Raw genomic sequence first — 17,333 nt, 5'->3', positions numbered from 1 at the left:
CAGTCGAGAAATGAGTAAAATGAAAGTTGGAAAGATAAACGCAATATTCAGGGGTCAAGTACGCATGGCCCAGACGGGTGGGAGGGAAACGAAAGCTGTGTTGCAGTGAAGGTACCTGAGTCTCCAGGAATTTGGGTTGAAAAGACAACTGTGGATAAAATATACCTTGTAGTAAAAAGGAAAACAAAAATAGAAGGGGGAGCTTACAAAGCTACTTATGGTTTAATGAATGAACTTTGCTTCCATCCATCTTTAAAATAAGTTGTTTTTGAAACTGAAATCCAGATCTCCTTGGCTGCATTTTAAGTTTTCCAGAGCTTTTATCATTGCTGTCTGGAAGAGCAAGCAGGAAGGGATATAAAAAAAGATGCTATCATACAGGAAACCAAAATGAATCAATTTTGTGATGGCATCTGCATCTTTCCTTTTAAATGTCACAAGAGTAACAATAGAAACTTCATACACAATAGGTAACTTCATACTGATGACAAGCATCTTTAGAAAATTAGCCAAATTACCCACTGTAATTAGTTCTCTTGCAAGGTTAAATAATATAGAATTAAAAATTACTGGGCAATTAAACTACAATTATACCAATTCTGAGCTTCTGATCGAACAAACCGCATGTATCCTTGGCAAAGAAAAACAGGATGAGAGCAGGAGTGATGAGCTGAATGGACTACCAGAATCAACTTTCTGAGGGGTGGGGAGAACAGAGGACTAAACTTGCTACAAACATGAACACCGTATAAACTGGAAATTTCAACTAGGAACTGCTATTATACTACACACATGTATATCCACTGCACAGTACATGCCCTGGGGCAAAGTTAATTGCAGTAAATTTCACAAGTAACACCCTGCTCTCTACCCTATGGTACAGTAAAGGTGTTGGGTTGCCAGGCTAAGCATTTTGCTTTTCAGTTGAGTATTTGTGCTAATATACCAACTTTCTCATAGTTGCTTCATATTAAATTAAGATTTTCTTGTTCTTTGAATGAAGATTCTCTCAAGAATTACTGCAAAAGTTGAGTGATTCAGAATTCACCAATTATCAATGCCAGAGGCTTCAGCAGTTTGTAATAAAAATTCAGTTTAGATCTCAAGATCAGGTGTGCCTAAAAGAAACAAGGTAGCCCTGGTCGGGTAGCTCAGTTAGTTAGAGCGCCATCCTGATACTCCAAGACTGCAGTTCCATCCCCAATAAGAGCAAATACAGGAATCAACCAATGGCCCGGCCAGCGTGGCTCAGCGGTTGAGCATCGACCTAGGATCCAGGAGATCAGTTTGATTCCCAGTCAGGGCACATGCCCAGGCTGCAGGCTCCCTGATCCCCAGTTGGGCGAGTGCAGGAGGCAGCCGATCCAATGACTGTCTCATCATTGATGTTTCTATCTCTCTCTCTCTCCCTTCCTCTCTCTGAAATCAATTTTAAAAAAAGTAAAGGAAACAAGGTAATTTGAACCAATTCTCTCTACTAGTACTTTGATATAAAGTGTATTTATCTGCTCCTAAAATTTTTCATGAAAGAAAATTTAAGTTTAAATAAAAATCTAAAATTTTCTTCAGGAATAGTTTGAGTTTGAGCAAAATATCTAAACAATTCACCCATGCACAAAATACTTTGGACTATGTTGTTCTACATGTATTTCTTCTGATTTCCTGCACTTACCTGTAATGTTAGTAGGTCCATGCTCTTGTATCATGGAACTTTTAAAAAATATATATTTTTTATTGATTTCAGAGAGAGAAAGAGAGAAACATCAATGATGAGAGAGTCATTGATCGGCTGCCTCCTGCACGCCCCCACCGGGGATAGAGCCCGCAACCCGGGCATGTGCCCTGACCGGGAATGGAACCGTGATCTCCTGGATCATAGGTCAATGCTCAACCACTGAGCCATGCCAGCCAGGTGTATCATGGAACATTTAACGATAAGTCATACACATGTAATACAAAAATAAAAGTTCACTTCGACCAAAAGTTCACTTTAATTCACGTCACTTAATAAATGATTTGCAAGGTAATACAAGAACATGTTCTAACATTTTATAGACGTGATGAAATCTTAAGTCATGCTGGCCTTCTGCTTTAAAGTTTGTTCTGAACCTTTTATACCTGACACCTGCTGGTGGGAATGTAAAATGGTACAATCACTTTGGAAAAGTCTGTCAGCTCCTCAAATGGTTCAACAGTTACCACAATTCCACCCAGTAATTTTGCCCCTAGGTAAAACACCGAAGAGAAATGAAAACATATGTCCACATTGAAATTTGAGCACAAATATTCATAAAAGCCCAAAAGTAAAAACAACCCAAGTGTCTATCTTCTGACAAATGGATAAAAATGTGAATATTCTATGAAAAGAAGTAGAAGTACTGATACATGTTACAACATGGATGAATCTTGAAAAGATTATATGAAGTTGGGGGGGAAAGCGTCACAAAAGACCACATATTGTATAATTCTATTGATAAGGGATGTCCCAGATAGGCAAATCTATAGAGACAAAAAGTAGATTAGTTGTTGTCTAGGCCTGGGGGAGGGGAGATAGGAGGGTTAAAGGAGTGATAGCTAAAGGATAAGGGGGTTCTTTTTCAGTTGATAAAAATGTTTTATAATGAAAATGTGGTAATGATTGTACATACTGTGACTATACTATAACCTATCAAATTACACACTTTAAATGGGTGAATTTTATGTATATAAATTATAATTTAATAAAGCTGTTATTTTAAAAATAATCTGTTCTGAGATGTGAGCTACTTGAGAATCAGCAAACCCCTTCCACAAAGGTTTTCTGGTCAATAGTAAAAGAATTAGTTGAACTAATGTCCGATTTACTTTATTGTAATGGGAACCAGCTTGCAGTATTTTGTTATGTACATTTCTAAAATGTGAACACAGTTTAAGAAAAGACATCATTACATCAGATATTCCAGGCAGCCTGCCATGAGACATTTTTACCAAAAAACCATCTTAAAAGGAATCCATTAAATCAACCTCAGAGTATATGTTCTTTCTTGTTGCCTCTTCTCCTTATAAGCTGTAATTTCCCCAAAACTCTCATGTTAAACAGTACTGGGCATGATTACTTCACTCATTAACTCAACAAATATTTGAACCCATATAGTACACCAGGCACTGTTTTAGACACGTGTATATGGGCATGTGCACATACAACAAAGTCCCTGCTCTTGTGGAGCTTACAATCTAATAGGACAAGATAAGCAATACACAAATACTGGTTTTAAAGACATTTTTATAATGGGGTGCTGTGCTATGGATGGGTATTATTTAAGATGGAGTGGCTAGCAAAAAAGGCTTCTCTAGGAAGTAATGTTTGAGGTGAGAAAAGAAGGTACCAGCCACACAAAGATTAGGGAAGAAAACTCTAGGCAGAAGAAATAATTCTTAAATAGCAGAATCAGGAGGAGAAAAAAGAAGGACTGGGTGCTGCTGGTGACCAACTTTCCTGTGAGTCTCATGCACCATCCTAGTTACAAGGGTGTCTGGCAAAGTGACTAACAGGACTGTGGCTGGAAAAAGATGTCTTAGGCACCTTAAACCTTTCAAAGGTCTCACAACTCTTCAAGAGCAGGCCATCCCTGGTTAACCCCAACCTAAAGGATCTTTCCTCCCTCTTCTCATGTCCCTCAGCACTGCTTATACCACTCATTGTTTCAAACGCACTGGTACAGGGCACGGTGTTAGGAGTGCCAGGACTTAAAAAGACAAATCAGACATGCACACCTCAAACGGCGATTAAGGCAGAAATCATCCAGTAGCACACAAAAAATACAGGCATAACAACAAACACAATGAAAGTAAATGCAGGCCACAAAAAAAGAGCTATAAAATGTAAGTGGCCAGAGAGTACTCCCAGCTTGAGCATCAGGGGAAGCTTCATGGGGTGGGGGCATGAAAGCAGGGAGAGTCTGTGATGTATGAGGACTCAGACATGTGGGGGAATAAACATATTAATTTGTTGTATCCCAATTAACTTTAATTATATTTTAAAATATATTTAGCTCCCCAACCAAGTTACAAGCTCAGGGAGAGAAGGCCTGATAGTCCTTATATTTCTCTGTGATATTTAGCATAGTATTTTGCAGAACTAGGCAATTCATTGTTGATTCACTGTAAGAGATGTCAACTTCAGCACTAAAGGGAAAGCTAAATTATTCTTTGCTTCATAGCAAGGTTTAGGACTTTGAAACTGATGATCCCCCAAACCTCTTAAGACATCATATCATTCCACAGGGACATTCCTAAAAGTTTTTCTAAGAAAAGAAAAAAATTACAGATAAACATGTATACAATATGCTTCTAAATACACAGATATGCAAACATTTTTATGTGTATCTCTCTGTCTGCATATGTATATTACTAACCTTAATTTCAGAATCTCACAAGACTATTTTAAACTTCTGCTAAACCAAAGTTTGAATGTGATAAAATTTTTTTCACTGATCAAACTTTCCCATCCCATCCAGGCCTTCAAAACCCCTTCCCATTCCCAACAAAACATCTTAAATCAGAGAAGAAAAGCCAAACATTTTTTAAGGCAGTGTTCTCAACATCTCTAAAAAATATTCCATGGCCAAACTCACCATAGAGAGCTGTCCAAGTTTGATTAATTACATCTAGACACACAGTTCCTGACCTGAAACAGATGGAAAGAATGGCATTTTTTTAAAAATTAGAAAGTTAGTTGCATGTATCTGGCAACTAATTTTATTTATCAAGAAAAATACTTTTAATAGATCATTTTTAAAAAATCCCAACTGGGGAAAAGTATGATGAGAAGCAGAATACACAGGGTGGGGCAAAAGTGGGTTCACAGCTGTTGTATGTGAAACAGAGTTTTCTCCTGTGTCATTTACTGATTTATTGCATTATTTTCCACACGAACAACTGTAAACCTACTTTTGCCTCACACTGTATACAAAGTCTAAAGTGTCTCCTTACAGATTGAAAGGGAACAACAGTAGCTATACAATGGAGAAACCGGTAACACCTCAGCCAGGGGACGAGAACCGACACTGGAACCAGGGGTGGGCAGCCCGGCCTCCTAACAGCTGCCCTGAGCACACGATCGCACTTTGTGGTTTCCTGGCCTTCAAGTGCACACTCTCAGTGGAGTAGTAAGGAAGCATCAGACAAGCCCAAATTGAGGGGCAGCTGTCTTATAAAATAACTGATCTACAGTCTTTAATAATGTCAACTTTATAAAAAGCTGAGGAACTGTTCCAGATTAAAGTAGTTTAAGGAAACATGACAACTAAATGCAATACATGAGCCTAGACTGGATCCTTTACTGAATGAAAAAAAAAGTGCTAAAAAGTACACTGCGAGAATATGGCAGATTAAAAGGCACTACTACATTAATATTCAGTTCCTGAGTCTGACTGCACTGCCGTTACAGGAGAGAATGTTCCTGTTGGATGACTGTGACCCAGGAGTACTAATGGACAACGGGACAGGGTGCATGTATACAACCTACTCACACAGGGTTCAGAACACCCCTCAGGTATGTGTGCATGGAATATCAAAATTTAGTGCCACAACAAGGAAAAAAATGCAGAACAAATAATCATGTATTCTAAACAGCACTGGAAGTAACAAAATAGGAGACACTGGTATCACATTTTAAAATATCACTAATATTAGAAGAAAAATAAAGGGATAATTAAGACTCAGTAACTGAAATGAAACTACAGTCATTCATGTTTGCTTTACTCTCACAAACTAAGAAATACTTTAAGGGTTGAAAATAATAAATCTGTATACTGAAAACAGGTATCTGAATTGTATCTACAAAGAGAATGGAAATGTGGAATATTATGAATGCTAGCTGGCTATCAAGGGAAATGAAGGACCCATTCATGACAATGGCAAAACTAAGCAGTCCAACAGAATCTGAACTAAGTGGGTTAGAATATCGTATCTCTAGGACTCCATAGTTTAAGTGACCATTCATACAGTCCTATCTGCTGATAAAATCCAAAAAGATAATTGAAGCTTCTGTATAATGAAGAGAGAGATGAACTCTAATCAAGAGCAGCTGCTGCTAAGATTTAAACATTTTTAAAGTTACTTACGCTTCATCAATGTTGGGATGGAAAATTTTATTCATGAATCCTGTAAAAAGAGATGTTAATTAGCAGCAAAAAGTACCCAGAAACAATCAAAGTATTCTGTACCGAAAACAATTTCAGTATTGGAAAAAGGTGATGATACCCATAACTCATTATTTTCAACCTTAAATCTTTGATTACTGATAAGGCTATATCTTCTCCTTACAGCGGCATTTGCATTTACTTAAAATACATTAGAATTCTATTGTAAAAATGTGCAAACTTTGAGAGCAGTGCAGCCTCTTATACAAAATAATCATTAAAATAAATTGTTTTCTCAGCTATGAAGGTACTTGCCAAGAAAATTGATAGTATTAAATGGTTTATAACTAGTGACCTGATAAAAGTTAAAAAGCTATTCTCTGACTCTCCTCCCCAAAGTTGAATGTTCAATCTCTAAATTAGGAGGTTCTGCATTTGAACTTCTCTTTCTGAAGCTCAGTTACTGGTATTGTTCTGCTGCACTGTGTGCGGAACATGAATGAAACTGTTGAAATGCTAAAGGAGTACTGCTTCCAAACCACAAAGGATTTCGTAAGAATGGTGACCAAAATATTTCCTTTAACTTCAGTCTACTCATTCCAGGAAACCCAGCTTTGATTAAAATTGGGGCAACCAAGGAATGAGGCAAGGAGTTAAAGAAAAAATTCTGTAAGGTGCCTAGATCTGTCAGGGATCCAAGCTTTTTTATTTATTCTTAGAAAAACAAGTATGGACTTTAACAAATATACTGATATTTCAATTCTAAGAAGAAATTAATTTATTTTCTAACTTAAAACTGGTGATTTAATCAGTCTGTATATATGCAGATGGCAATATTCTAAAGCAGAGATCCACTGTCAAAGCTGTCATTTTATCACCCTTATCATCATGGCATTTCCTTTTAAAATGTCCTTATTCCGTTCCACACTTTCAATAAATTGAAATTCCTTACTAAAGTCACCATCCCTATTTCCCACTCCCACTCTCTCTCATGCCCACCTCACATGGTCTCACTTTCCTTTATTCAAAATATATTTGGTCAACGCCTATGTGTCAGGCATTGTGCTTGTTTAGGGTACAAAATAAATAAATAATACACTATTCTTGAGGAGGTCGCTGTAGCTATGGGACAAGAAACATGAAAAAGTAATGTGTGCACAGAGCTGATACAGTCAGGGACCAGGAAGTTGTCACAAAAGATGCAGAGAAGTGGTGTCAGAGGAGGACCCTAAAGGATGAGTTGTGACAGAGGACATCTCAGAAAATCTAAGAAAGTTCTCTAGACTTAGAAAAGGGATATAAGAACACGAAATCCCAGGTATGCCAGTCCTTGATTGCTCTAGCCACTCCAAGTACTAACTATGCTTCTAATTTTTGTTTTATAATCCTTTGTATTGAAATAGCTTAATGTTTTACCTACTACTATGAAAGAGAGTCCATGCAATGTTTAAATTACTCTGATGTAAAAAAGAAAAGCCTTGTGCCCAATTACAATTTCATATTAATTTTTCATTATGGAAATGAAAGGTGTTTCAAAGTCTAGATTTAAGAGGTATGTGTTTATGAAGAGATTATACTAAGTCAATGGAAATGCTCATGTCTTAAGGTTAAGAGGAGAAAAGACAGATACAAATCTACAGGATCCTAGAAAAACACTAACACAGGTGTTTGAGAAAACCTATGAGGATTATTCTTTGTAGCATTATTTATAAAAGCTAAGACACAAACTTAACCCCATCAAAAAGGGACTGGAGAAACCGTAGTACATCCATATACTGGGAGTCCTATACAGCCAAGGTAATGAACTAGATCAGTAAGTATCAACTTGGATAGATCCAAACCTGAGGGGGGAAAAAAGTTGCAGAATGATATATTTACAGCATGACATCGTTTAGAGAAACTAAAACAAAGCAATGCTACATATTCTCTATGGTATCAAGTATGGAAACTGTACTGGGCCAACATATATCAAACTTACAAAAGTAATTATTTCAGTGAGGGTGCAGGGCCAATGGTGGAATGAGGAAACAGAATGGGGAATGGTAATTAAAGATGAATTTATCTATAACACCATATGCCTTTTAAAAAGACAGAAGGTGCTCATATATTATTTGCTACATTTTTAAAAAAGTGTGCACATAGATAGGAAACTGGAAGCAAATATGTACAACTGTTAATGATGCTTAGTTCTTCGTGGTGGAAATATTTTCTCCATTACACCTTTTAAATCACGTAAGCCCCTACCCCCACTCCTATTCCAGAAGATCACAGCAAGGTAAAAAGGCTAGAGGGAAACACATAAGTGTCAATGGGAGTAAACTTTAGAGACTCCCCCAGTATTTCTCTACTACTTTTCTGACTTGCCAAAATGTCTACAATGTGTGATTTTTAACATTGGACAAAAACTTTCAAATAAAAAATTATAAATAGTAGCAAACATTCTAAAGTTAACCTAATTATACATAGGTTATGTAATGCTGACCTCTTTTAAGGAAAAGAGTCACTGAAATCAACTATTTTATTTGAGGTCTCATATCTTAAACTCTTGTTTAAATAAGATAAATTCATTACAAAAAATCAGAAGATCCTCAGGTTGTTAGGCACCTTGTCCTCAAGATTTGTTACATATAGGAATATACTGCTATCACGACTGCCAAGAAACTTTCTGGTACATGGGAAACACTAATGTTTAGCCACTATAAGGTTTAACTCAAGAGACTTGTTCTATTATGTGAAAAGTATTTTGCTTAAAGCTACAATTAAGAACCTAAAATTCATCTTAATACTTAAAATCCTGCTTCTGCTAGGATTCTCCTAAGTAAAACCTAGTGAAGCAACATCTACGGCAGAAGCTTCCTGTGCTGTCTATAGGTAAGAATTACCTGGAGAGCTCTTCAAAAACAAGTGCTGTTAGAAGGGGGCAAGCGTTATGGAGAAAACACAGCAAAGAAGGGGACTCGGAATAGGAATGCTGGGATGGGGGCTACAATTTTAAATAGGATGGTCAGGGAGGGCCTTACAGAGATGGTGATTTAATCTGAAGGGGGTGAGGGAGGAGTCATTCAGTCTTTAGGGAAAGAGCATTTATATAGCACAAATAGCCAAGTGCAAAGTGCACCAGGACTTTGCCTGACGTGTTTGAAGACCAGCAAGAGAGTAAGCAGTGAAACTGAAGTGGAGTGAATAAAGGACAGAACAGCCATGAGGTCGGAGAGGTGATGAGCATTTGTGGGCCCTTTTAAGGACGCTGGCTTTCATTGAGCAACGTGGGAAGCCTGCTGGGGAAAGAATGGTGGGGAATGGCAGATCCCAAGCAAAATGGAATGAGCTCTCTCTCCTACAGTAAGAATGAAGCTTCAACAACTTATGTCACAGGGAAGTTCAAAGGTATAAGTCAAGAAAACAGCTATGGTGAAAGACCTTTACATGTTTATCAAAACTGTCTCTGAAACGTTATGGGGCCTCCCTCCTTGCACAAGGCCTGGAGATTACATTTGGAATCAATACAGTTTCCACACTGTTTTCAATTAAATCTAGACTTCTGACTTGGTTGAGTCCAAGAGTACATAATACAGGGGGCCAAAAAGGACTTAGTAATAAGTACATTCTTTAGTAATAAATGGGTTGGAACCCAGTCCTCAGTGCCCCTGCTAAGTATAAATAAAACAGTATCAGGTCTGAGACAGAGGGTAGAATCAGACTGGAGAGAGAAAAATACTAACAGAGACGTGGGGTTAGTCCCAACTCTGCTATTAACTGCAGGCCTTGGGCAGGTCACTTCACTTCTGTGGGACTGTTTCTCTGCTGCAAAGAGAAACAGCTAGCCTATATAATCTCTAAAATCTCCAGTCTTACTCTGTTTGTAAAGGGACTATCAGCTCTAAAAATGTAGGATTTAATAACAATGGCCAGAGCTCTGAATACAGAAGACTTAAGGGAAAATGTCTGGAGATTAAGTCCTTAAGGGAAATTTATTCTGTAAGACATATTTTTAGGAACACAAGTATTCTGGAGAATACAAAGCTACCAACATACTGAAATACCACCACGACACACAAAATCCGCTTATTCCAAAGTAGGCAGAAAACAGGGTTATGCCCTTGCCTCTGTGGACCAAGCACAGCCAGGCCAACCAACTCTAACAACTTCCGGACTATAATGTTCTCTTCCTATACTGGGCTTTTCCAATTGTTAGAAAAATACCGAAAGCAAACAACTGGAAGTGAGCACATACATGCCCTGCACATTTGTTCTTGGACAGGCTGTGGGCAGCATTTCTGGCAGAGCCATTTACATTCTGGATAACGATGGCAACAATGGAACTTCTAGACAAGGAGGGAGCAGAGGAGAAAGAAAGGCGAGTTCAGAGAAGGAATGTTCTCAGGGCTGAGCATGTTTGCCCTGGCATGTTCTCCTTCCTTTTGGCAATGCTAACACCACACTAATGAATACATCTGCAACAAGAGAATTTTCCCAACACTTGTTTCCATTCGACCAGGAACTATTTTGAAGATATTTTAAGAGAACATATTTTGAAAACTGCTTTTATGGAAACATGATAAGTAGAAGCAGCAAGTCATTTTTAATCTACATGATTTAAGATTTTAGTCACTACTAGATATTTTCTAATGATGTATTTCAGTGATTTGACCAGACAAAACTCAGAACTCCTTTGTTTAAATCTTTTGGACAATTATCCTCTGGCATGGCTCAAGCACTTGTGAACAAGGGGATAATGAAACGAATGTTCAGCTAAAAAGCTCACCACCTCTTTTTTCTTTTAGCAAAAGAGAATCAGGTGACTTATAATTCTGGAGGAGAAATCCAAATCATGCTTAGCTGATGCAAAACTATATATTTTAAAAATAAAAGCACAGATTATTAAAACAGAAAAATAACACGATGTGTTTGGTTTGTTCCACTCTAACACTCAACTGCTCTAGGATAACAGATCTCTTGACCCACAGGCTAATAGGCAGAGAAAGTAAATAACACAGTGCCGAGTCATGCTGAAAACTGTGTTTTATTTCAACCTATTTCTGTGTCCAATCTCAGGAGAGGATCTGTACAAAGTTGCACACACTTTCAAGTAGCTTCTGATATTGGGGTCAATATGTAAATGAAAGAGGCAAAGGCTCACTGTGTTTTTCACCTTTGCTTCCTTTCCTTATGAGAATATTTTTGATGATCAAATTTGTGGATAGAATGAAATACCTACGGCTAGTCATCTATCCAAAAATTTCATTTAGGACAATCTTCAAAAAATGAGAGGTCAAACAAGTGACTCATGAAACAAGGTAAACCAACTCTAAGGTAAATAGGTGAAAACATGCCAAAGGCAAAAAACAATAGCTCTCTCCCAGGGATAAAACGAGCCTGGACTGCAGATGGCTGAGGCAGATGTGGCTGATGCAATTTAATTATAAGCTTATGAAGTCCTGTGAGAAAACAGTAAGTTAATACATTAAATTATTGTAATATTCCATCTTCAGGACAAATGCCCACATAAAGGAGACCATTCAGAATCAAACCAATTAATTCTATTTTTTAAAGTAAGTATAATTATTTAAAATATACTTATTACAGATTGAATCTTATGTCCCCTATCAGTATCTCAGACTATACACTCTTTAAGGGCAGTAACTTGGATCTCCATTCCTAGCATGCAGGAGGTGATTAGTGTCGGGGACGCTGCCAGCCGCACTAGCGACACTGCCAGCTCTGTGCATTAGTGCACATTCGATAGATTATCATCTTACCTCAGACAGCCAGGACCAGCCCATGGCAGCCTGCACCCGGGCAGAAGTCTCTTCAGAGAGCTGAGCCTCCCCTACTCAGGAGAGATGGACCTGGGCCGGTCTCTTCTTGGGTGAGGAACCAAGCAAGGAGCTCACTCTCAATGCCCTGTGTCATGGGAACTTCTGAACTGATCCTGTGTGTTCAGGAGATCTAAACTCAACAAGGGGTCCTCTTTTCTGTTTCTTCCTTTCTCTCTGATAATATGGAGTCTGAGGAATGGGCTGGATGGATAAGAAAAGTTCATTTATAACTAAGAAAAGGTGATGTGTTATCCTTCAACAGCATAACCCTTCTACCAACCTAGCAGATTACCAAACCTGCAGCCTTAAACTTACTCTCCTGTAGTTTCATTTTGGAAGATTGTAATTGCTTTCCTGTTTCCACAGTTTATCTTTCACTTTCCTTGTCATTCATATAACCTTACTGTCGAGTAAGGCAGTATTTTCATGGTAAGAGGCAGTAAAATATAGAACACAGTGGATTTCAAATTGTGATACCCGATTTCAAGTCTCTGCCACTCATTAAACAAAGTCATGGTAGAGGGGAAAACACACAAAGTCATAGTGGTTAAAAAATCAGGCTTCAGTCAGACTGCCTAAGTTCCCCTCTACAAGCTTTGGGCAAGTTAGAGTTACTCAATCTCTACCTTTCTGTTTCCTTAATCCTAAAGCTTGGTTAAATAATATGTCTACACATAATAGGGCTGTCGTGAAGGTTAAATGAATATTAACCAGTAAATGGTACATAGTAAGCACTCAATAATGTTAAAATTAGCTTAATGAGTTCAAACAAGTAATTTCATCTCACTTTCCTCATCGTAAAAATGAAAATATCTACCCCTACATATCCATCCATCTCTTAGTCCTGTACGAACTGGCAAGAGTATTAGAGGATATTTTGATTATGGGACACTGGTTTTCCTATAACCCCATCACACTGAAAATGGAAAATACAGTTGCTCTATTATTTATTTAAAAGACCATTCTGATTGCATTTTGTTTTTTGGGGGGAAACCACTAGGCTGGGAAGCCAAAAGGCAGGCTCTGCAACTGGTTAGTAGTGATATAGCTCTACCTTCCTGAGTCTCATTTTTACAAAACATCCTTAAAATGATGCAATTGGATGATATAATCTCTGAAGTTCCTTCAAGCAACATGGTTTTCACCATCAGAAACATAAACGAATCTTAATTTGTGTGAACTAAGACATTACTCGGAGTTGTTTTTAACTAAAGAAAAAGGAAGCCAAGAATACATGTTTTCACTATGATACCAATCCTAAAGTGGAAGGAATGGATTTAATGCCAAAAAGATGTCAGAATTAATAACCAGCTGAAAAGCTAGAAGTCACTCACTATACTTAAAGTAGGAGCTAGCCTAAACAGCAAGTTGATCGAGTTTTATGCAAATGGAGTATATACTAATGGGTTGCAGAATTAAAATTGACATAAGCCAGATTCAAGAAGTGGATACATCTAACAGAAGTGAGCACGTGCAAAGGCAAGACTACCCTTAGAAGAGGCCTGGGGGAGGTGGAGGGAAAGCTAACTACTATTTTTACTCTGGCTAATAATAAGATGAAGCTGAATGAATTGAGATATTATAGACCACTAACAGCAGGTTTAATAGGGCCAATCTGACCACTGGTTTCTCCTGTCACTGAACACCCAGCCCCCAAGTCTCTCTTCCCCCCAACTCCTGTCATTTTAAGTGACATTAACACGCACACAGACCACACTCCTGACACCCTACGCTCTCAGTCAGTTCTTTAAGCTTCTCCTCAGTGACCTTTCCTCTATTCTATCTCATTCGTACTCCCAGGTACACCCTGAACTTTGTCATCTCTATAGCTTCACCTCCAAAATCACAAATTCAGACATCCTCTTTCCCACCAGTCCCCAATCTCTGTCAAAGAGCTTCCCACCCTATGAACAATTCTTTCATCTGTTCACTCTAATCCATTGACCCTCTCTTTTTCTTCCTACCTACTGCCCTACCTTCACCCCTTCTTCTCACTCAAGATTTAAGCCATCACCATCAACATTCTCTAGTAATCCTTTGCAAATCCCTTACCCTCTCCCCTCCAAAATGCCCATCTACAACTGGAGGAAACCAATCATTTCTATCCTCTATACTTAGATTTGAGGGTGCCACTAAGTAGTCATTCATTCATTTACTCAACAAATACAGTTGACCCTTGAACAACATTGATTTGAACTGTGCAGGTCCACTTATACGGGGAGTTTTTCAATTGACCCACGCAGTTCAAACCTGCACTGTTCAAGGAGCAACTCCTTGGTTGGGAACCCACAGATTCGAAGGGCCAATTTTATACACAATTTTTAACTGTGTAGGACAGTGGTGAGGAACCTTTTTTCTGTCAAGGGCCATTTGGCTACTTATAACATCATTCTTGGGCCATATAAATTTATCAACTTAAAAATAAGCTATGAAAAAAGCTCCTAGATTTACTTGAATTTGAGTCCTGCCTGTGGTTGCCTTGGCAGGGCCAGGTGCAGGTGGTCAGCACTCCTAACCCTGCGTTGTTCAAGGGTCAACTGTATTCTTCTATAGAACAGGCACTGTATCAGACTCTGAGGCGGGGAGAAGGGTTTGTTAGTAAAACAGACCCAGAGTCTGCCTTCATGTAGTTTCTATTGGGCTGGCAAGGAGGACAGATATAAGTAAATAAGTGCATCAACTTTTAAAAAGTATGCTCAGTTCTGGCTGGTGTGGCTCAGCTGGCTGGAGCATCATCCCATACACTGAAAGGTTGCAGGTTCCACCCCGGGTCAGGGAACATACCCATGTTGCAGGTTCAATCCCTGGTTGGGCCATTATCCCGTTGGGGCATTGCAGGGGGCAACTGATTGATGTTTCACTCTCACATCGATGTTTATCACTCTCTCTTACCCCTTTCTCCCTCTTTCTCCAAAATCAATAAAAGCTTGTCTTTGGGTGAAGATTAAAAAAATACTATGCTCAATAACCTGCTGTGGAGTTTGCATCACCTATAACTTTCCCCTCTCCTTTTTCTGGTAGCTTGCTCCCCTGCTCTCCAATGACTGGACATTTTACCATTATTCTGCAAATCTCCCATCCCCTGTGCTCCTCTCCACTTCTCACTGTGACTTAATAGCCCTGCTCCCCCCAAATGGGAGCCAGTTGGCAGGATCCCATATTTTCCCCAACAAATTCCCCTCTGCACACACGCTCACTTCTCCTGCCTCAATAGCTCAGATGCTCATGGTCTTCTCAAACAACAGAACTCTGTGTTCGGATTTTAGCCCTTCCTACCGCCTCAGAGGCACTGTTCCTTCAATCTTTCTCCAGCACCACCAAGCTTTCCCTCTTTTCTAGATAACTCCCTCAAGGAGCATACAGGCATCCTTCAGAATCTCCCATTTAAGAAATAAAAACCAAAACCTTACTTTACCTTCCTCTAGGTACCGCACACATTTGTATGATATCCTTAGTACAGCCACATTTCTTCAAAGCAATATATATCCACACCAGAGTTTCTTCTCAGCCTTGGCCTCTGATTCAAAACCCTGACCCAAGCCACTAGTATCTCTACTCTTTCCCCACAATAGTAGAGTGATCGTTAAAATCTGCTTAAAACCTTTCAATGGCTTTTCCATTTCATTAAAAATAAAACTCAACCCTTTAACCTGGCCTTAAAAGCCCTCCGAGACTCCTCACCCTCTCTCCTATCTCACTTCACCCAGCCTCCCAGCTGCATTTCTCTTCCATGAGAATGCTGAGCACCTGTCTGCTTCAGGCCCTTTGTCCTCACAAATTCTTCTGCCAGGAAAGCTCTCATCCCTGACCTTGGAGGATCAGTGCTGGCTCCCCCCCCTTTCCCATTTAAACCTCAGCTTGAATTTACTTTGTCAGAGAGGCCCTTCCTGAATACCTAATATAAGACAGCTATTACGTCAATTCTATTATATCCATTCTCTGCATAAAGCTATTGGACATTTTAATTTTATCTTCTCCCCTACCCCCAAAAAGTAATTTTTAAGGGTCAAGAGAGCAATTTGCTCACTTCTGTATCCTTAGCACCTAGAATAATGCCCTGCATACAGTTGGTATCCCATAAATTTGTGGAACTGATCAGAACAAATGATGTAAGATGTACCAGTTTTCTGAGAAAGCAGGTTCTGCCTCAGCTGCCAGACATAATCTTTTTAAAAATTCATCCTGAAAACTTTCATTTTTCAAAACATCAGTAAAAAGAGCTTTTACCAATTGTTTACATTTTCACAGCACTATCTAAAATTTTTTTTTTTACAAAACTTTCCTACTAGAAATTTGTTTCTCTCTACTGGAATTTAAAAGCTATAGATCACTACCATAGCAGCAATTATTTAACTGTTTGAGACAGGAACTAAATTCAAACCCAAACTCATGAAAGTTACAGAACTATACAGGTGACCTTAATGGAACTATGCTTCCTCAGTCTAATATTCATTCTGTTTGTGTAAATACGGAGGTTCAAGTAGTCCTTTGTTAAATGACTAGCCCCAACCTCTCATGAATAACATACTCCTCTACTCTAAATTCTGGTCAACCGCTGACTAAACACTACTCACTTTGGTTACTCACACTAGTTCCTAAAGGAATACAATGTTTCCATCTAGGAAGACACAAAGTAAAATGGTAAATGTACTAAACTCTTTAGTTAGTTTAGTTATACCGTATTAGAAAACTCCATTTGAAAGATATTGTGAGGTAATTTCTTGCCATAGTGAAATAAAAATAATTATAATGCCAGAAGAGGCTGCTATTAGGGCAATAAAAAAGGTTAAATCATTTCCCTGAACTGCTGGCATAAGTAAAAAGAATATGGTGCAATGGCCATCAGAGGATCTTCTAATTAAGAATCTAAGGCTGCCCTGGCTGGTGTGGCTCAGTTGGTAAGAGCAGTGTCCTGTACACCCAAAGGGATTGGGTTCCATTACCAGTCAGGGCACATACCTAGGTTGTGGGTTCGATCACTGGCCCTGAGTGGGACGCATTTGGGAGGCAACAGATCAATGTTTCTCTCTGCCCCTTCTCCTTCCCCTCTTCTCTAGAAATCAGTGGAAGTGCCCTCAAGTGAGGATTAAAAAAAAAAAAAAAAAGAATCTATGGCAGACTGGGAGATTTAGAAGGGATTCTGACAGGTTATCTAGTCTAGTTTCCCTTGGAACAGGATGCCTAAACCATCCTATTTAGATGATAATCTGACCTCATTGTGAAGACCATTAGTATAGTACAATATAGTATTCTATCTATTATTATTGCCCATGACTCTTTCTCTTTGTCTCCATTTACTCAGTGGGTTTGGCTAGCTCTTGCTATATGCTACTGACATCAAATTCCATTGCAGAATGAGCTGGAGGCTTTTCCTGGCCATTCTAATCAACAT

At 38.7% G+C, this 17,333-nt stretch overlaps 1 protein-coding gene across 2 annotated transcripts in view; it reads right to left on the bottom strand.

The window, feature by feature from the left end:
• Window positions 1-17,333, bottom strand: part of UBE2H (ubiquitin conjugating enzyme E2 H) — a 101,782-nt gene that overhangs the window by 18,607 nt on the left and 65,842 nt on the right. Inside the window, exons 4-5 of one of the 2 annotated variants that reach the window (XM_016213340.2) lie at window positions 6,105-6,144; window positions 4,614-4,666 (exon numbers count right to left, since the gene is read on the bottom strand). The exons of the other annotated variant lie outside the window; for it this stretch is intronic. Of the exons in view, the coding sequence (XP_016068826.1) occupies window positions 4,614-4,666; window positions 6,105-6,144 (93 nt within the window). The remainder of the gene's footprint in view (window positions 1-4,613; window positions 4,667-6,104; window positions 6,145-17,333) is intronic. 2 annotated transcript variants of the gene reach the window in all.

Source organism: Miniopterus natalensis, chromosome 10 (assembly GCF_054644295.1).
Source record: "Miniopterus natalensis isolate mMinNat1 chromosome 10, mMinNat1.hap1, whole genome shotgun sequence".
Classification (NCBI taxonomy): Eukaryota; Metazoa; Chordata; class Mammalia; order Chiroptera; family Miniopteridae; genus Miniopterus; species Miniopterus natalensis.
This window is presented reverse-complemented; position numbering and strand designations above follow the sequence as displayed.